Genomic DNA, 23170 nt, shown 5'->3' on the forward strand with positions numbered 1-23170 from the left:
TATTAAGTGATTTTTTGAAAATCTATATCAAAAATTTTGTTCTATATCAATATTTTTAAGCGTTACAAACTTGGGGCTATACTTAGTATATACCTTGATATATTTCATATATACAAGGTATAAAAACTGAGCTTTTTCAAATTACAAACAATTTTATTTAAATCAAAAACAAATTATTCAAATTTGTGTGTGCATTTAAATAAAAAAAAAAATACAAATAAGTTTATCATTTTATGAATTAATATTATAGATATTTTGCAAGTCATGACTGTTAAAATAATTGGTCAGACAATAATTGCCAGACAGTTTTTTTCTATTATGACGATTATGACTCGTAATTGAAGTGATAGATAACGAAAACGTTCAATTTTCTTTCTTTTATCTTGCTAGTTTTAGCTTGTTAATATCCATAAATAAATACCTTCCTTCATGCTTGTAAATTTTTTGGCTTCTCTTGTGCTAAACTTGTAAATTCAGCAGAAAGTGTATATGATGCATAGACCGTAAAGAGCGTATGCTCTAGAAATCTAACGTGTAAAATTTTTCAATTTTTAATAAGCACAGGGTAAATGCTAATTTGTTAGTTCAAATCACGTGGTCGTAAATTACACATAAACGCAATATCCCTCCATTAGAGTACCGGACTTCTCGCTAAAACTGGTAATCGAAAACCTTGCTAATGGAATCCGAAAGGATAACAAATTTAACATTTTAACTGAAAATTCGAGATCAGCAACCCCAAAAACTCTTTTTTACGTCATTAAAAGTCTTAACTTACAAAAAAATGGTCTATATAATTCTGAGAGTCTTTCAGACCCCCGAAAGGGAGGGGATATTGCATAAAGAAGTTTATTAATAAAAATATCTTAAATTTCGGGTTATTTTAGCATTTTGACCTTTTAAAAGTTATCTGATTTACTTTACGATATAAACTCCTTTCATTCCAATGGCGCGGGGGTTAAAACTGAAAAGTTCTGCTTTAAACCATATAGACTTTTTTTAGGATAATTTTCCGAAGCCAATGCAAGAAACCACAAGTCAATACACCCAGCAAACAATTTTTTCGAAAGAAAAAGGTTCGTTTACTATACTGGTATAGTTATTACGTTTTCGTGTTCCGTATTCTAATTATTATTATATTATGTCTGGTTTTTAATGATAGAAGAATTTATTTATTTGTCAATATTTCTAACAACTATCTATCTATGCTATTAAGGTAAAAATGAGTATAAAAACAGATTTTCGACAACAAACAAATAAATATTATCAAAACATTATACATCAATATTAAATAAAATTGTTAAAAACATATAATACACGCGACCTTCACACACAAACAAATGTTAGTATTGTATGTAGAAAATAAAGCAATTACTTGACATACTGCATTAATATTGATAAGTATTACTCAATAAAATAATCAAAATTTACTTTAATGTAATTATTTACCTTCCTGTACGAGGAAATAATGCGTATTAGTTCAAAGTGGAAATGATTTAATGATCGAAATTTAATTACTGTCCAGATTTAAGTTTTTTATTTCTGCACAAATGACATAATTTGTAATCGTTCTTTTGGTAGATAGGGCCTAGACCAAAAAATGTGTCTGACTGACATTTTTGTATAGTTAAAATAAATAATATCTTAAAATAAATGATATTCTCAACGTGTCTATGGACTTTTGGTTACGCTGACTTTTCATGCGAAAAGTCGTTAAGCCAAAACTTGTCCATGTCAGTAATCAGGAGTTAACCAAAGATCAGAATCATAAGTAATTATACTTATGATTCGTTGTTTTATCGAGGCCAACATTTAATCATAAGTAATTATACTTATGATTCGTTGTTTTATCGAGGCCAACATTTAAAAAAAGAAAGTACATTTCTAAAGCACACAATTTAATTTAAGTAGTTCGTTTTTTTTAAATTCTTATTTAAAGTAACTAAAATTTAGCAAAAATATAAATTCGAATCAATTAAATTATACCATTGGGCTCAAAAACACACTTTAAAGTTAAAAAAATCATAGATCTTTGATTACTATGAACAGTAGCCAAAACAAAATTATTCTGAGCTTTGGTAATTTATCGAAAAATTATTAAGATACCCAAATATAAAATAATTTTACATCTACATGTATACTACACATGTATAATTGAAAAAAACATATTTTATAATATACATTTTTAAAATAATAAAATAATAAAATGACTATTTTCATTATATGATTAACGAAAAAATTATCAAATACAATTTTATTAGCATTTCTTCATTGTGCTTGTTATTTAATAAAAATTAATTTATAGCGAAAGGAACATAGTTCCGACTGGGTGTCCCGCCACACCTCTCGTTCTTTTATTATTTATGTTTTTATTATCGGCGCTCAGGATAATAATTAAGTACTTATACTATGCCCACACAAATTTTTACTTATTGCAAATAAGTCAAAATATCAATCAGAATTTCAACAAACATAATTTGGAACCATTATTATATCAACTGAGAGCTTTCTTTTTTGGAAAATAAAACATTGAAGCCAATCAATTTGATTGAGAGGATCTATTACGATAGAGAAACACACACATATAAAACTAATGATTTTTAGCCTATTCCTAAGGTGAGGTACCATAATTTCCATCTATTTTTTTTTTTTTTTTTTAATTCTTATTTAAATTCTTAAGTCGAAACGAAAAAAAATAATGTGCTAATAGTATGGTTAATAAGAGCAAAAAAAGTGATGGTTTTGGCGCAGGGAAGGAAATGTAGTTTTTAAAACTATTTTTTTGTTTTACATATGATTTTCTGTATGTAGGTTGTTTGACGTAGGTTATATGAAAATTTTAATTCTTCCATATAGACTACGTATAAATTTTTTCATTTTACTGAAATGAAATATATTTTAACTAGAATGCCAGACGGTTAGATATCATTTCAATTCACTGACACGACATGAAAGCTTGCATGTGTTTTTTTTTAAGAATTATACCTATAACTTTTTAACCCACACTCTCATTCTATGTAAATTTTTATAGACCATTAGAAAATAAAAGTCAAAATATATTGTTAATCCCCTTAAAAATTCTGAAAAAGACTTTTTGGAAAATCTTTGTATGCATAAAGAATCAAAAATATAGTATTTTTAAAATGAATTTATTATTGATATTCAACACCGTTTGTCTATACAGGGTATTTCAACAATTAACCTTGTCAGTTGTTTATTTCCACTTGTTTATTTTAAGAATTGTCCGAATATAGCAGCGTTTGTCTACGAAGAAAGCATACCATGTATTTCTCATATCATCATTAATACTGCCAAAAGCTGTTAAAATTTTAAGAGAGTGGAAGAAATAATCAAGTTTATTTTAAGTCATAAGTTTCCATCCATTTTTTGGACTAATTTGCAATTGGCCAAAACAACCCAGTTTGGAGTTGGGAAAAATTTCTAATAGAAAAGACAGAGAAATGTTTCTTTTGATGGAAGTGTGTTTTTTTAAATTATTGACTCGGCAAATATTAAATTACACTTCCAGCCTGAAATTGATGGATACATCGCTTTTTTTCTTATTTTAATACGAAGAGCGTTTTGTTGGGTATCGCAAAAAAGATGGACAGGGTCAGAGGCAAAAATCTTATAATAACAAGAAGAAAAGGAAATATCTATCTAATTTTGATGAGGGCCGCTCCAATTTTACCGATCCCTAGAACTTACAACTAGCCCAATTTCAAGCCCTAGAAAAAGTACAACTATCTCAATAACTGCATAAGGACAACATCCATGCAAATTTTTGACCCATTGCAAATAAGTCCATAAAAATGTATGATAGCTTTATGTTTATTATTAAATAAGTATATTCACTTGTCATTTAATGAAATATTATTATAATTAAAATTGAAATTATAAACAATATCCATTTTAATAATTGATTATATATGAAATTAATTAAAAGGTATGCAAAGAATGAAACATAATATACCTACCTAAGAAATAAAATAATAATAATTATACTAACAAATAAAGAAAGTTATACCTTATAAGAATAGCTTTACGTGTGAATTAAACATTTGTTGTAAGTTAGGTAATAATTTATTTTGATATCATCACCCCCATTGTTGCACGTAAATGAGACAAGCTTTTTACTCTATTTTGTAAAATAATATTTATAAAAACATATAATTTTATTATTATACAAAATGACGCAATTAAGTTTTAAAAAATGGAGAATGTCATCGGTGATGGTGGATTATCGAAGACTGGAATCTTAAATATATGAAATAAAAATAAAGAATTTTTGAGAGACTATAAGAAATTTTCTGTGCACATGTAAGTCCACGTATCAACTCGACGCCTTACTCACAGATGGTAGATTTGAGAAAATTAACAGGATTTTCCAAAAATAAAAGTAAATACTTATAACATATCGAAATTTCAAATCGATTGAGTAAAGGGCATAATCGGTTTAAAAATTATTAAAAAACTTCTCCCTCCCTCCATGTAGCCGTAATCTTTACTATAAAGGGAAGACAATTTATATTTTCTGCTACCAAACTTTAAAAAAATGTGTTTGGCCAAATACCGCGGCGTCTAGGATAGTTGAAACGTGCTAAATCCAGATAAGCCGCATAATATATGACTACAAATCACGTGTAGGTACATACGTCATTGTAATAATATATCGCTCTTAAAATATAAAAGTAACAAATGTTTGAATTTTGAAATTAAATATCGATATATCGCAACTTTATCTGAAAACTATTTTCATTGTGCGAAAAAATATATATATCAAAAAAATTATGTAGTTTGACTTCATTGCCACCGCTCCCTTCGCGTAACTCAGCGTAGCTTTTGAAGTAAACCCCCTTCTTGATTGGATCGCGTGACCTATGGTGGCAAATGGCACTTGGAAGAGAGTGGCATGAAAGAATTATGAACAATTATGTTTTTTTTTAGTATCCATTTGCCATTTTATTTATTTTAAGAAAAACGATACTTGGTTCTACTATCTTGGTTCTTTTAAGTGATCTCGTGGTTCTATCACCATCATTTGCGTATTATGATTTAGGTTTGAGAGTGGGTAATGAAAATTTCTTCTAAGCACTTTCCAAGGAGAAGCTTTAAAAGGTTTTACAATAAGATGGATATGGAATAGATACCCAATCTCAGAAGCAAAATTTATTTTTGGTTAAGATATTTGAACACATCTAATGTTCTAGTATGCTTTGGAACTAGCTAGAAAATTTTCGAAGGTACTTTTTTTGCTTTTTCTTAAGAGGTTTTACGATAGATCATTGTGTTTTGTTGTCTTTTCGAATCTATTTTGTCTTTCAAAAAGGAAGAAGAAAAAAAAGTACTGCTACGTCTTCACTCCGGTCCTGCTAATATTTCAATGAACTTTTTGTTTGTCTTTAAAAATAATTATTTAGTACGTATATACGATACAAGTAACTACTTGTCAACAACTAATACATAATTAATATTCACCATATTTTCGATGTCGAATATAAATTTAGATTATCGAATAGTTTTTTGTACTTAATTTTATGTTAAATTTATAATATAAGTAAACATATTAAAAACTCATTAGTGATTAAACAAAAAATAATTAGTCATTTAATAATAAATTCTTAATTAAATATTTTATGCTAGCAAGTCATGTTACGACCTATTAAGAAGTACGAATTTTATAGGCTTATATTGAAAAGTGTTTTTTAACATTCGACTTAAGAATTGGTATCAAGAGAAATGGTACATATGGTCAGGTTAGGTTATATTGGCTGTCCACAAAGGACACATTTAGGCTATAGGCTATGTGTTTTTCCACCTTTTCCGCTGATAATATCATTTATCAGCTCCTCAATTTCAGAGGTTTAGTGCACCTCCTTCATCGTATCATGCACCTCACCAACCCATCACAACTATAAATTAAGTTAATTTTTATTGCGACGGCGGGAATCCAACCCGTTACCCTGGGCATACCGCGGACGGAATTGGTTACGCCTTAACGAACTGAGCTACCACGGAGACAATTGGAACATATACATCTTTTCAAACTACTTAATTATAAGATTACATTGTAGACATAATTATTAGTTTTAGTACAGTTAAAGATGTTACAAATAAAGGAAAATGAACGAAACCGCTCGCATTTTGTTAAAACCTCATGAAATGTGTTTCTTAGGTGTGAAATATCGTTAGTAACACATGAGTTAGTGGCCCAAATGTTTCTATATGTTAATAAACAATAAATTGTTAATTCAATGAAACGGTTAATGTTAAAGTTGACTTACAAAATTAATAAATAGGTAACTTGAATTATGTATACGATATACATGTATAGTAGTTTTCGATTATTTAACAAACTTTTAACATTTAAGTCATACAAGTTGCCTAATTATACTAATCGTTTAAGTGAACTTTAACATTACCTAATCGTTTCATTGAATTAATTTAATTCAATGAATTGAATTAAAAATTTATTGTTTATTAACAAATAGAACTTTTGCGCCACTAACTCATGTGTTACTAATATATTTATCTTGGATTTGTACCAACCGTTGCATAATACCATCAAGATGTTCTAACAGGCTGAGACAAGCGTCACTTAGAAATTAAAAGAAAACTAAAACTTGAAATTTTTCTGTTGATATTAAGAACTGGAAATTTTTAAATTATTAAAGTTGAAAAAAACCAATTAAAATTTTTTTTATTATACCTTGTACAGAAATTTTATTCTTCAATTAAAAATGACTTGGAGGACGTTTGGTCCAGAAGGGGGGAGGGTAAAAGATTTTATTTTGTTTAACTACTGAAAAAAGTCTATAGCTTATATGTTAGTCATAAATTTTATAAAAAAAGAAAAGAAAATTAAAATTAAACAAGTGAAAACAAACAATTGACTGAGTTAATTGTTGAAATACCATGCATAGTCAGTGTTGATTTCTTTATCACATTACACATACAAACATGTGACACATACATAACTGATAATCAAGTATAGTACATATTATAAAATTTCCGCCTAATTGGCGCCCTCGGGTAAACAGTGATATTTACGAAAAAATGTTTCAAACAAAAGTTGTTTAATTTTTGATAAGGAACATTTCTTACATTTAAACTTTTGTTCTATCTCTAACGGTTTACAAGATAGGTCCTACGGACCCAAGACCCAATTAACCTATGATGCTCATTTACGAACTTAGCCTCACTTTTTACGTCCTGAGTACGCTGTAAAAATTTCAGCTCGATATCTTTTTTCGTTTTTGAGTTATCGTGTCCACAGACGGACGGACGGACGGACGGACAACCGGAAATGGACTAATTAGGTGATTTTATGAACACCTATGACAAAATTTTTTTCCTAGCATCATTATTTTTAAGCGTTACAAATTTGGGACTAAACTTAATATATTATGTATATTTCATATATACATGTATAAAAATATTGGTCAAATTACAGACTTGTGCTTCTTTATTTAGCTCATAATCAAGCATCGATAAAAAATATTTTGTTCTTGTAGCGAAACTTTGCTTCTGAAAGCAATCGCCGTTTATAGGAGTATTTATAACTATAATCACTGATCCAAGAAAGATGTGACGATTCAAACTTTGCCTCTTCAACATTTAACGATATGTTTAAAATTTAAATTTAAATATGGCATAATAAAATCCATTTTTTTTTGCACTAAAAATATTGATTTTAGGGCGTTATATGTTAAATATATGTATATTATATTATGTATTGCATTATAAATTATCTATTATATTTTAAATTATATATTATAATATTTATTATATTATTTAATATATATGCAATCTGACTGTGTCTCATAGATAGAAATATCCTTCAAGAAACTGAATAATGTTGCATTGACCCTAAAATATACAATCTTACCCTAAGCGATATTCTATTAAAATATCATTTAGATGAACTTTAATAATTAAAATATTCTATACGATTGTATATGGTTTTAATAAAATTAATATATTGATTTTATAAATAACAAAAAATTCAATAGAAAAGGAACTGGCGAGTATTTTTATGTAAAAATTCTTGTCTTGGACATTTTGGTTAAATATTTATTTGGTCCTTAATAATACCTAGTTAGGAGATTAGACCCATTCGCCATGTGTAGAACAAACAAATGAATTATTACCAGCTATTGGGCGGCTAAAATTTTTTGCGTAATAATGTATGTCAGCTCCTTGACTCATAATATAATATACATACAACATTAGGTATTTGTAATTTTAAGTACTTAGATTATTTTATTATTAAAGACAATTGAATTTTAATTAGTCTTTTTAAATGCAATTTATCATTTATTTTTATTTTTTGTGGGGGTTGAACGATAAAGAATTAGGGTTAGTTAGAGTTCCGTACCATACAGTGAAATTTGAAAGTACATAATGACATTGAATGTGGAAATAGCAATCAATAATCATGCAAAGAAAATAATTGATGAATTTTTGTAAAATAATGATGTCCAAACCTTGATAAAGTATAATAGGTAAATACAGGGCCTGATCTTGCTATTTATCCGCTCGGAGAAAAATAATATTTGACGTCCTTTACACTCATACCATATACAGGGTGTATTTTTTAAGTTTACATATACTTGAAGCTAGATAAATAAATTTAATTGAAGAAAATGCTTCAAACGAAATATATTAGTAGTATCGAATTCGATATTAGTTTTCAGGTTCTATTAAAACCTCACTATGATTCATAACTGATAAACATTAGATGAACGCTTTAAATTAGAAAGTTGTTCTTTATAAATACGCCAATATTTTTTGTTTGAAACATTTTTTTGTAAACCCTGTAGTTTAGGCAGTAATTTATATCAAAAATCTAGCTGCGTTTGTTCATGCTGTTTGCACTCAAATAGTCTTTGTAGAAAAAACAAACCACTCTTATTAGGTTTATTGGAAATTTTTTTTCAAAGAGTGCCTAAATTTAGCAGAAACAACTATACGAAATAATTTTTGCTCAAACTGTACGATTTAAGGAAAAATGTGTCGAACAAAAAATGTTACTTTTAACAACTTTCTAATTTAAAGTGTTCATTTATCGATTACTATAGTTATGGAGTAGATTGAGCTTGAAAACATAGTTCAAGTTTAATGTTTGCGTAAAATGTCGCCTACACATCCAACATTTTTTGCTTTAAGCTTTTTTATCGATAAAACTTATTTTTCGAGTTTCAAGCATATGTGATCTTAAGAAAGCATCCTGTAGGTATACAGGGTATATATATGTCTTATATGTACAGTTTCGCTTAAATACATAGATTCCCTTGGTGTTTTTTCAGTGTTTTATTTTATTTATAAATTATAATGAACTTTTCCATACAATCCCAGTTTTCGGTATAGCTTTGCTCTTATTAAGTCCCGATTATCGAGATTAGTGTATATAATATTTTAAGGATTGCCGCCCCACACTTTTGCCGCTCCGGGCGGTTGCCCCACTCGCCCCCCTTATATTGGGCCATGGGTGTAAATACAGCAGAGTTTCGACAATCGGAAATATTACATTGGAAGAATTTTCGCCCACCAGGCCATGATCATGTGGTTACAGTTCCTGATCTTCATGCGGAACAGTCCGGTTTTTTAAATTTTTAATTTAAAAAAAATAATTTTTTCATCTCTTTAAACATCTTTCTGCCTCGTAGACTCTTAAACATTTCGTGCCTCGTACCACTAACATCTCAAAGCAATAACACAATGAAAACATATTTCTTTTGACCTTTGCTAACATTTTACGCAATACCGTGATACAATGCCGCATACGACCTCGAATACCTACTAAATTAAAATACGAAAATATTTTCATGATTTTGCATGTTCATATGACCTTATATATGACCAAACATTTGTTCTTTATACTTAATTTTAACGTCACGATTATATTCCTGACCACTCTTACACCGATAAGTGAAAAAATATTATTATAAGAAAATTCAACATAAGGTATTCGTAATTGAAGAAGTTCATTGAAATTTTATTAAAAAAATAATTATAATAATTATATTTAGACAACCTTGTTTCATACACTAATTTTTTATGTATGACTTTGCTAATTGTACGTCATTTATTTCGAAGTTCACTAAACTTTTATATGCTATTTACTTTATAAGTAGGTGAAATAAAAAAATCCATCTTGTAATTAGTTTTTATTAAATTACGTGGAATTTTTTTTTTTTATTTGAATTAATTTAATGCAAAATATATTGAGAAAAGAGAGTAGTGTCAAACCTAAAGTGCTTAAAATTCCAAGATCTATGGAATCATGCAAATTTTTTATCTCAATAAAATGTTCACAAATATAATTAATTTTATAAGTATAAAGATTTGTATACCCTATACATGTATAACAAGACAAATTTACAAAATTTAAAAAACTCCCAACAAATTTTTCGGCTACGGAATCCTAAATTTGCACTTTAAATATAGCTAAGAACACTCTCCATTAAAATACCTATCAAACAAAACCTAAAAAATCAAAATCGGTTCTTCCGTTTAGGGGCTACAATGCCACAGACAGACACACAAACACACACATAGCGGTCAAACTTATACCACCCTTTTTTTTAGTTCGGAGGTTAAAAATGAAATATATCAGAGTAAATTAAGTTTTGTTCCAAATTTTTTACAATTAGAAATATTGATATTATAGTCAAAATTTTGGTATAGGTGTTCAAGTCACCTATAATTAGTATATTTTCATTAGTCCGTCCATTTGTAAGAAGTGACTCTGAGTTTGTAAACCAGCAGTATAGGCCAATTGGGTTATGAGACGGTAGGACCTATCTTTTATACCGTAACAGATAGAACAAAAATTTAAATATTAAAAATGTTCCTTTTATAAAAACTTTTCTTTGAGATATCTTTGTTTTCTCTGTTTTCATTTTCTTAAAAAAATAGAGAGTTGAAAATTTGAAGGTAGCTTCAAATGGTGTAGTCTATTGATTTTAATGTATGTGCGCTAAAAATTAATATAATTATGATCATTAAGTACCACGTAAAATTTAACTCTTCAATTATCAAAAATTTAAAGTCTAAGCATAAAATATCTGGTATTATTTGGCGCCAAATTATCAACTTTTAATTGGTATAAAAATTTCAATTATTTTTTTTTTTAAATCTATTTTATATTTCTTTTGAATAAGTTAAATTTGATAGATTGCATCGAAATAATAAGAGCTTTTTTATAATCCTCTTCAATTAAGTTTTAAAAAGTTTTGTTTAAGTGATAAGAAGATGACATGTAAAATTAATTATAGTGATAAAATCTTACATTAAATTGTTCAGGATGTTCACTATCAGCCACAGCATTAAATAAATCATTAATTGCACGTGCCATAATACCCGGATTTATGTTATCACCAACCATTGTATGCGTTTTACCAGCTCCTGTTGCTCCATATGCAAAAACTGTTGCATTATAGCCCATTAAAACATCTTTAACTAATCCACTTGTTGTTACTTCGTAAACCTTTAAAAAAAAGCATAAAATTTTAGAGGCCTTTTGTAAAACATGGTCTTGCGATAAACATTGTGCATATATTGACGTCTTCTATAGTACAGGGTGGTCCAAGTTATAACAACATGACTTCATCAATTGGTAGATAACGGTAAATAACGACTATTTTTTTATATACACATAGTCGGTAAAGCGTCCTTTTTAGGTATGGAGCTATATTTTAGGAAGAAAAGGGATTTTTTTTCTAAATAATGCCAAAATACCTGAATCTGTAAAATCCTTCATGATATAAGGCTTCTGAAGATAAAATGCGAAAACTAGGGGCCGAGATATCGATTTGCCATAACTCCGTTTCGAGAAATTATTTCTAGCGCTACAGTCTTTTTCGCAAATACAATAAAGTTATACAGACAATGGCCCATGCTTGAGCCCATAGACAACTAATTATAATATAAATATTTATTATCTATGCTTGAGCCATTGTGTGATAATGTTGTCTTTTTCTACCCAATCGTTTTGGCAATATTCACGATAGTATCATTTTTTCTAAATCTATATCTAGAAAAAAACGCTTTCCTGCCTATTAAAAATCGCCATTATTATAGCTTTATCTACCATTTGTTGAAATCCTGATGTTATACCTTTGAATACCCTTCGGGTTACTTTAGCATTTTGACCTTTTTTAAATCTTTTAAAAGTTATCTGATTTACTTTTCTATTTAAGCCCCTTTCACCCCAATGGCGCCGGGGTTAAAACAAAAATTCCTGCTTTAAACCATTTAGATTTTTTTAAGGGTAATTTTCTGAAGCCAATGCAAAAAACTACAAGTCAATACACCCAGCAAACAATTTTTTCGTAAGAATAATAATAGGTTTTTTTATTGTATTATACCTATTAGTTATGAAAATTATTACCTATAAGCAAGAACTTGTTTACATGAAACTGATTGCCTTATTAAAAATAATTAATCAAAATAACTTTGATGAAAACAACGAAAAAATTTCGAAAATTATTCGATTAAAATGTTTTCTTGTTTAAAAAATGAAACATAAAACATGCAACTTCTATTATTATCCTTCAAATTTTAATTTGGGTCAAATGGACATAAAAAACCATTAACTATTTTCTAATTTAAATCAATAATTATTTATAAAATTATAATAATATTTAATATAATTAATTTAAAGGTAATATATTATAAGTATGTTATATTATTTGAAATTGAATTCAAATTATTGTTATTTTTATTATAGACTGTTCAGAAACAAAAATAGGATTGACATCAAAATCATATAATAAAACAATTAACACTCAACAAAGTCTCGAAAATTTCAGTAAATGGTATACTAAAATGGTTACCTGTGCTTTACCATGTTTTATCGCATACCATCAGTTGAAAATTTGTACTGAGATTTTCTTAATTCACAGTATCGATGAAATTTGATAGGTTCTATTAACATCATAAAAATGGCTGCATATATTGTAATTCTAATTAAGTACCTAGACACACTTTGTTATCACAAAAAATGCACGTATTTTACCTTTCTAAATGTTATAACTATAACATTCAATATCATTTAAATGTAACGTTATAGCATTAACACTTAGAATGGTTTTTGAGTTTATTTTGAGGTAAGGCAACGCAATATTACAAAAATTTAAAAAAAACCATGAATCACTTTAATATTTATGTGAAGTTTTTTCTTTATTGTGATTTTGTGTTATGCCATTGCTTTTATCTTTCGAAGTAATGCCATTTTTATGCCGCTGTTGAAGGCTTTTATTCAAAGTAAGTCAGAAAGAGAAGAATTGAAAAAGAATTCCGTGTCACAAATTTGTAAAATTCTGACCTCATCTGATTAAAGTACGCGTAAAAGTTCAGCACGAAGTTTGAAAACTCTAGGATTACAACAGAAGGATTCGTCAACAGAAGGAATAAGCGTTTTCGAAATTCGAAAGCAATGTAGTTTTTTTTCGCAGAAGATTATGTTAAATATTTCATATTTCAAAACAGTTATGATGAAAAATTTTCATTTAAAAAAAGGAATGTCTCATATTATTCCTGATCTTTAAATGGGTCGGGAGATTATCAAGGATTTATTAAATTAACGATGATCCGATTATTTCACATGGGGAAGATAATAAAGTAAAAAAGGGTAGCAGGCCTAATAAATTTGCACCAACGGGATCTGGGAATTTGTGAAAAAATATTTTTTTCGGTTATAGAGCACATCATTGTTTTTGTTTACAAATTATGTTCAAGGTCTTTTTATAACAAAAGAAAAAACTGGGTGCCGAAATCTTTCACCTTGTTAAGAATGAAAACTGGTGGCCTCAGCTTAAATTAATTTTAAGGGATTATTAATAACATAACATTAAGAGATAGCTCAGTTTAAATTAGATTTTTATAACGGTGATCATACCACCAAAAGATAGCTCTGCCTTTAGGTTAGAGGTTTATTACTTTATCACATTATAGGTACCCTGTTTCGAGGACGCGTCATTAATTATCAGTTTTGAAGTAGGCTAAACGCTATTTTTGTTATAAAAGTTAAATGTGTCACTAAATTTATCTGTATTTTTCGGTTCAAAAGTTAATGGTTTAATTTAATGAAATTTTTTTATGACATATATTTTCATATACTTCGTCTGGATAAAATTGTTTATTTATGATCGTAGTAAATGGATTTTATGTGTAGTCAGTTTGTTAAAAGAAATAGTAAATGTACTATAAAACTTGGAAACATTCAAGGTTTGTCAAATAAAAAACCTGTTAAATGAATTACGATTTGACTATTTTCATCATTTTATTAAAAAGTTTAGTCATTCATTTTAGTATATTTTTTACATTAAATGTATCAGCCACTATCCCGAAAAATGGGTCGAGACTCGAATCCTGTTGCAACTCACATCAATTGCTGGGATTCCTTCAAAGGTCCATAAAAAGTTTGATAATTCTCATTCACTGTTATTTTGAATCATATGTTTCTCAAATTTGATCGCCATTTATATCAATTTATAAAACTGAAAGTATTCGCTAAATAGTTTATCACTTTAACTTCAATTTGAAACAGATTTTAAAAAGAGCTGGATTTTTTATTAAAGTTTGTACAGATCCAGAAGCCATTGATCAATTTTTTTATTTAAACGACGGTCAGCTCCAAAAAAAAAAGAAGAAAAACAACCAATAAACCGTTCTATTTTGCAGTGATTGAAAACTATCGGACTAGTCTAGAAACTTATTTTAAAAGAAGCCCAACGATTGATATGAGCGTTTAGATGAGATTCCCGACCCATTTTTCGAGCTAAAAATTTGGTTACTATTGTTTATGACCATGTATAGAATCGTAAACATATAAAATATGCTTCTATTGATTGTCAATTGAAGAACAGAGTCCGCGATTGGATAGATGACTTTTAGCATTACTTTTGTGGTTGCTTAAATATGACATTAGTTATTCCTGACCTTGCTGTGATACTGATAAATTAAGGTCTATGACTATTTAGTAAAAAATTTATTTGAAATGCCAAACGTCGAAGAGTACCTACACAGAAGGACTTATTTAGTTTAACCTTTCACGAATTTAGAATATTTTATTTTATCTTGGACGTTTGACATTGATTTGTTAAATACACAAGTTCAATTTCATATTGATTATGGTTTGAAAACTTAAACCACCTACTACTAAGATTTCAAATATTGTATGAATTTTTCAAAGCCTTATTTTATGATTGAGCCTTGAGCCAATCATAAAATAGCTTGTTAAGAAACTAATAAAATTAATAATTTGTGAAAATAATGAAAAAAAGTGAAATTCAGAAAGATTTTCTAAGAAAGTTACCTAGTTTTCAGTATCAAATTTAACACTGGGTCCTAGAAATAGTTGGGCCACAAGGGGCCCAAGTTCAGTAACGAAGACTAAAAAAAATCGTCTTTATTTATAGATCAGAGACCACTTGGCCATTTTCCTTAAATCCGCTACGGCTTTTGTAGTGACTTTGATTATTTAAAATTGGAAGTTATCGTGCATCGTTGTCAAATCGGGACTTTTAGCTTATATTTATTTCAAAATTTAATTTGAATCAACCAGATCTGAATTATTCGAAGTTTGGATATCATCTGAAAATTTTTTGATATCGTTAAAAAGATAAAATAAATTTTTTTAAACTGCATCCAGGCTTGAGACTTAAGAATTTGTATAAAAGGCAAGACTAGGGGGCACCTGGTGATGAACAAAGACTAAAATAGAACCCTTTATAGATTTGGACTTTTTCCTTATATCCGCCACTGCTCGAGAGAAAATCGAATAGTAAGCTTTAGCACACATTTGGCACCAAATCTTGAAAGGATTTCATTCAATGCTTAAACAAAAAGAGGTCAGTTTTGGTTCCCAAGAACCTTCGTTGACACGGTTGTTATTTCCCCTGCGACCAAAGATATTTCCTCCATGAGCAATGGGCGAAGTTTCGAAGCTCAATACTTACGCATCGAAATATAAAAGAACCATTGCATTAATGATACACACCTGATCTGTTGTTGCATCTTCATTAAATACCACATCATATGTAAATTGACGATCACCTCCACCACGTTTTTGTCGTAATACATCGTTCTTATCGCCATCTTCTTCAAACATAACAGTCTGCAATGAATAATAAAACAATATAAAATAGTTTGCTACAAATATTAAATAATGTTTCTCATATGATAATTTATTTTATAATTATATACAATTATTTTATTTTTTTTATTTTTTTAAGTAAATATTTATTTTAATATGTTTTATTTGCTTTAGTAGTTTGTTAAAAACATTGCATAGGTATGTTCTATTTTAAATAAATATTTAATTAGGATGTCAATCATAATATATGTACCTAAGATGGACTATCAGAGAAAATTTTCATTATTAGTACAGATTATTACTATATTATGTAACGAGTACATCACTTCTTAATTACACATGAGAGCGGAGCTAGAAACCTCAAAGAAGTGAGCACATTTATCGTTCGAGTGCATAGTGCTATACACATTTTTTTACAAATTTGATTTTAAACCTTTCTTTGAATAATATTTTACAGTTTTGATGCATGTAATTCGATGGGTGCATCTGAAAAGGCGAAATGGTGCTTACGCTCGGAATTTTCAAAATTGACATTTTGCAAAGCGAATACATGTAGTTTTAAATTATACGTAACAGTTAACTTTCAATTATTTTATTTAAGGTTTATCGGGAACAAACGATAAGAAAATGACTTTTTGTGAAACTTTTTCAAATCGCCCCAAAATGTTCTTCAGATCGTTCTGATCAAAAGCTCTTATGATCACAAAATTTCTTAACGAGAAATTTGGAGCAATATTACTATAAATGTTTGTGTAGCTTTGATATCCTTTAGCTCGTAAACTACCCGTAAAAATTGTGTGGCCATGAGAGCTTTTGATCAGAACGATCCGAAGAACATTTTTAAACAGTATTTATATTTTTTACTATGTTATAACGGTGTAAACAATAAATTAAAAATATTAAAAAATACATGAACATTCTCTATTATACAACTTTTTTTATACAATTGAAAGTGTTATGTATTAAGAACTTCTACAATTCGAATAACTTAATGTAGCCGAATAACCTTAGTTGACGATATAAAGCTTTTTAATTTAAAAATATTACTAAAAAGCATGAAAATATTATTTTTGTAATGACCTCAACACAAATCGTTTGACCACCAATAAAATTTATTTAATTCGTAATTAAATTATTTGTAAATAATTTTTAAATATTTTATATAGATTTATATCAAATATTACAACCGAATAATTTTTATTAAAATTTCAGATGTTTTTACATATTTAAAAAAATCCCTGTCCATGAAAAAGCCCTTGTGATTTAAAATTACACAAATTTTTACTATTATTTTTATTTCATTTATGTGTTAAATGTTAAAAAATAATATTTTATGTTTATAAAAAGTGATCTCCATAAATTCTAACTAGAAATTTACATAAAATAGTAATTTCCTTTAGTCGATACCAATGGCGTTGCATGCAAGCAAACATACATTATTTTATATTATTTGTAGGTGTTTATATATTTAATATAAGGGGAGAGTTGTCTATTGCGTACCGGTGCCTAATTCATACCGGATGGTTTCTCATAGATAGTGGTTTCTGTTCGAAATCTGATTATCAATTCTTAAACTAAATGATAAAACGGTATTCCAGACAAAAAATTATAATTATACATTACGGTTATTGACAAAAATTAATACGTCGAAAAATTTTGCTGTTCTGAATGACATACATAATTATACTATATTTTTGAAATGGTACTAATACAGAATTGGATAAGTCAGAGCAAGGGTGGTAAAGACTATAAGGCAGCAAAGCGAGCGAGTATCATGCTAGTATTAAAAATAATTTGTTATAATTAAATTTTTTATATAGACAAATCAATCTATCTTTAGATTTAAAAAAACTAATACTAAATCCGAAAAAGTACAATAATGGTCACTCTCCTCTATATTAAAATATATGGATATAATACAGAGTTGTGAATATAAAAATTAGACGAGTAGTGATTTTACTAAACGTATGGTAAAACCATGGACAATGGGCTAGGAAGTATAATCACAATAAAATATTAAAATTTGTTTTAATACATCTTATGAAATACGATCTAATCATGTTAGATTCAAATACAAAGCGATACAAAAGTTAGGACTCTACTTAAAGCTTTTTGCAAAATGAGTTTAGAAAAATCATTACTTCATCCTCAAGGAACACTTCTCGCAAACACAGAATAATCTTACCAATGCTTTTAAGAAACAGTATTTTATGATTTCAACTTAAGGAAAGTTACAAAAAAAAAGGCCAAACCATTGAGTGCAGCTTCTAGTCTCGAAAGTAGTATTGTTACTACCGCCTCAAATGCTCAAGAAGGGTATGAACCAAGCGAAATATTTCATGAGGGTTATTAGTGGACTTAAAAAAGATCACTCTACAAGTAGCAAGGAATTTATTTTCGGAAAAGTTGAGAAACGTTCTAGAAAAAGCTCCGAAATGGGCCTGTAACTGTATGGAATATGGCAGAAGGTTGGGAAAATATTTCCCAACGTCCTAATTCCATTTTCGTTTGGATTCAAAGAATGGGAAATTTGTGTTTTACTTGTGCACATTTTTGTATGGGTACCAACTATGCAATATTTATAATAATAAACTTTAATCTAGATCTTACCACTTATATAACATTCCAGTAACGTAATTGCACGTCATATTGCAGATAAATTATACTTATTTAATTTTATTCTGAATTAATCTTTTTAATTATAATTACTAAACGCAATAAATATAATACCTAAGTGAAAATGCAACTGATTACAAATCATGGTCCATGATTTGAAAATATAATTATAATTTACGAAGGGTGGGGGGGTAGTGCTTCAGTATATTACAAATGCAGCCTTGTAAATAGTTTTTACACGGCTGCATTTTACCAACGGAGCTGTAACAAAGTAACAAGTATTTTCTTATTTGGCCATTAAGTGATACGTCTCAATAATTTTAATATTTTTTGTTTCAATGCTTGATATGGATAAAGGTACATCTGAGCGGGAAAAAACCAAACGGTGCACCTCGATAGACTTCCGTAAAAAAGTAACATTATATCTAGCATTGGCATTAAAATGTGATATGAATTTTGTTAATGTCGGTGGGAAAATCAATTCCCTATAAAATTAGCAAGTACTAATTTTATGGAAAACAAATAATTTGAAGATTATTGTTATGATATGAAGCATCGTACAATTAAATGCATTTTATGTGCGTATAACAGCATGAATCATACAAAAAAATGCATTATATGTACTTAGATATTTGTACAATATGACTTCTATTTGGAAAATCATTCTGAAATATAACAACCGGTGTAGTTTAAAATAAAACTACGAAATTACGACAACAGACTGAAATTGAGCAGCAGGTTTCAGTTGAATAAATAGATCGACATATAGTCTAAGATAAAGAATCTAAGAAACCATAGTAATTTACAATAATACTGTTCAAATGTATAAATGGAAAAAAACCAATTATTGACCTGCTGTTTCTTTTAAGATTGGTCAATATAAGTACATAAAATATTTTATAGCTTGAACAAAATTTCCACTGCAAATTCTACCAATAACGGTTCGTACAATGCATTATTGAAATATTAAAATAACAAAATGCATTACATAATTATTGAATCAACAAATAAATTATGCTATTAGAAAGGAAAATGAAAACAAACATTAAAGAAAATTGGCAATAAATATTTAATGAATTATTATGTATCGAATCAAAAATGTAAATGTAAAAAAGAAACAAGTTCTCATTTTTTAACCGACTTCAAACAAAAACGGAGAAGGTTATCAATTCGACTGTATTTTTTTTTTTTTTATGTTTGTTACCTCAGAACTTTTGACTGGGTGAACCGATTTTGATGATTCTTTATCTGTTTGAAAGCTGGTGCTTCCCGATTGGTCCCATTTCATTTTGGTCTAGTTCTGACAACGGCATCCATGAGAAAATCATAAGAGTCTTATATTTGCATTAAGTATGCACGACAAGAGGACGAATAACTCAATATTACTTCGATGATTCTTTTTTTAGTGAAAAGATTAGTTAGTGTACTTCAGATTCATTAAAAATCACAAATTAAAAAAAAACTTTTAACAAAAAGAAAACCGACTTCAAAAGAAAAAAATTTTCCAAAACAAATTAAAATGCACTAAAAAGTAAACAAATAATGATAATATAATGGAGTTATAATTATTGTTATTTTTGGAGTCGGTGGCAGCCAAGGAAACAACTCTGACAGAACAGTTTGCTACATTAGTTGGCTGACACCGACTCCAAAAATAACAATAATTTTAACTCCATTATATTATCATTATTTGTTTACTTTTTAGTGCATTTTAATTTGTTTTGGAAAATTTTTTCTTTTGAAGTCGGTTTTCTTTTTGTTAAAAGTTTTTTTTTATTGATAATATTTGTTTGATTGCTAACATTTTAAACACTCAAACTTGATCCAATGCATTCCCGTGTTTTGAGATAATGAACGATGGATTTTCATTAGATTATTATAATAATTAGATTAGGATTAAATTATATGAATGAATTTTATATAAGATTAAATTTCTTAAATAACTTTATTAAATAAAAAAAAAAAGTTTCTCAGATATGTTGCTCGATAATTAAGTGAAAATTTTGATAGAAAAATTATAGGTAGTATTACATTCTTTCCGAAAATAAAATAGATGCTTTGATGACCTTTTCACACTGAATTGATAAAATGATAAAATTATCACACAACATTACATGTTGTTATACAATATTGAACAACAAGTTTAACAAAATTATTGAACTTTTTTTTAGCAAAATTAGTGTTCAGTTTGAGCTACTTATCGTGTACCCTATTCATTGGCTTATATTGTCAATAGATATGATAGAACTATTTAGATATCATTTGCTCGGAAATTTTAATTCAATCAGTTCAGTAAAATCAAACATGAGAGCATCGTCGAAACGTTAATTTTGATCGAGTGTCTTTAAAGATAAACATAAATAATGATATCGATAATATAGAATCGAATTTGATTTAAAATAAAATGATAGCCATTAATGAGGACTGCCAGTGTGTTTTTTTGAATTTTAAAATTAATTATGTTATGAATAATTTAAATTTCATAATTTGAAAATTGAAATTATTAACATATTAGCTTAACCCGACCAAGCTTTGCTGTGACTTTAGGCAAAATATTGACTAAATTTTTATATATATATATAATATAAAAACTATTATAAATAATAAATAGGGAACGGCCCACATTGTGATTAAGTGTTCTCCCATCCAAGTACTGGCTCGGCCCATTGTTGCTTAACTTCATTGAACCTATTTTCATCACCAAACTAGAATTTATACCCCCTAAGTACTAAAAAACTATTGTAATAAAATCGCTTAATGCGGCTAAAGAAGATTTCACTTCAAAAAAAACATATATCATACATAAGTTATTAAAGTTTAAAGTTCTACCTACCATTTTAAATGAAAAACCCATTATATTTCATCGAGATTTTAATTACTAATCTCTTTTAAATGCACTTTCTAGGTCAGAAGAACAACATATACTTTTTTTTCATAATAATATTTAAAAGACTTTTTTGTAATAGGTATTAATTATGGTGTTTTATTAAAAGGAAATAATACCTATATTATACTTTTAAACTATTAACTTCTTGTACCAGTTTTAAAAGCAATAGTTTTTTCTTTTTAAACTATTTTTCTAAACAAATATTTAACCTAAATATCAGTTAAAACAGCTGTTTCTAGTTTAATTGAATGAAAACATATTGAGGATTCATCAATGTGCAATCAATCAATTAATAAAGAAAATATAAATACGGCGTTCTACTTAGAAAGTGTGTCGTTCATTTGTTTAAATTATATGGTCTAAATAATTTACCACTTAAATTTTTATTATAATGTCTGAGTTGGGCAAAGAAAATTAACACCATAAGTAAAAAAAAAAAGTATTGCAGTTTAAATTAAAGTTTTATTTAATTTCTATAAAAATCTGGTGATATTATGTACTTATTTGCGCTCCCACCATATATTTTAACATGTAAAAATGTTCAAATCTTAAATTTTATACAATTTTTTTCTAAGTCTTAGAAACATTCTTAGCCGCAACCAAAACGGGCTTCTTAAAATTGTTTTCCCTGTAATAAACTGACTTGTTTACTGAGTAATCAATTGTTATCAAAACTTTCCGAACTAAAAGCTCCAACGAATAATACTAGATAATTCACTAGTTTCATGTTAAGCTCAAGTTATAAGCGAATAGCAGGCGATAATTTAGTCAGTAAACTGTTAGACAAACGTCTCATTTTTATCTGAAGACAGAAGGGTTAAATAATATACTTAGATTTTTCTAAGTGTACATATTTAATTGTATTGTTTCGTCTCCGAGATCACATTAATGAGCCTTTTTATACCATGCATATATGAAATATACATAGTATATTAAGTTTAGTCCCAAGTTTGTAACGCTTAAAAATAATGATGCTAGGAAAAAAATTTTATCATAGCTGTTCATAAAATCACCTAATTAGTCCATTTCCGGCTGTCCGTCCGTCCGTCCGTCCGTCTGTGGACACGATAACTCAAAAACGAAAAAAGATATCGAGCTGAAATTTTTACAGCGTACTCAGGACGTAAAAAGTGAGGTCAAGTTCGTAAATGAGCATCATAGGTCAATTGGGTCTTGGGTCCGTAGGACTTATCTTGTAAACCGTTAGAGATAGGACAAAAGTTTAAATGTAAAAAAATGTTCCTTATCAAAAAATAAAAAACTTTTGTTTGAAACATTTTTTTGTAAACATCACTGTTTACTCACGAGGGCGTTAATTATGTGCAAATTTTATAGTATGTATTAATATAGGTATATATCTTTTGTTATTTACGTGACGTCATAAAACAAACGATTGCTCATCAACACTGTCTATACATTTTTGTATGTGTTATGTGATAAAGAAATCAACACTGACTATGCATGGTATTTCAACAATTAACTCAGTCAATTGTTTCTTTTCACTTGTTTAATAAATGAAGTGTAATTCGTCTTCATAATAAAAGTAACATAATATAAATTATCCC

At 28.1% G+C, this 23170-nt stretch overlaps 1 protein-coding gene across 2 annotated transcripts in view; it reads right to left on the minus strand.

Annotated features, from left to right (window-relative positions):
• The window catches only part of LOC123295291 (kinesin-like protein KIF19), a 50132-nt gene that overhangs the window by 25416 nt on the left and 1546 nt on the right, over window positions 1-23170 (minus strand). For both annotated transcript variants that reach the window (XM_044876583.1, XM_044876582.1), the window contains exons 2-3: window positions 16007-16123; window positions 11294-11491 (exon numbers count right to left, since the gene is read on the minus strand). In XM_044876583.1, coding sequence (XP_044732518.1) covers window positions 11294-11491; window positions 16007-16123 — 315 coding nt within the window. The remainder of the gene's footprint in view (window positions 1-11293; window positions 11492-16006; window positions 16124-23170) is intronic.

This window comes from Chrysoperla carnea, chromosome 3 (assembly GCF_905475395.1).
Source record: "Chrysoperla carnea chromosome 3, inChrCarn1.1, whole genome shotgun sequence".
In the NCBI taxonomy this organism is placed as follows: domain Eukaryota; kingdom Metazoa; phylum Arthropoda; class Insecta; order Neuroptera; family Chrysopidae; genus Chrysoperla; species Chrysoperla carnea.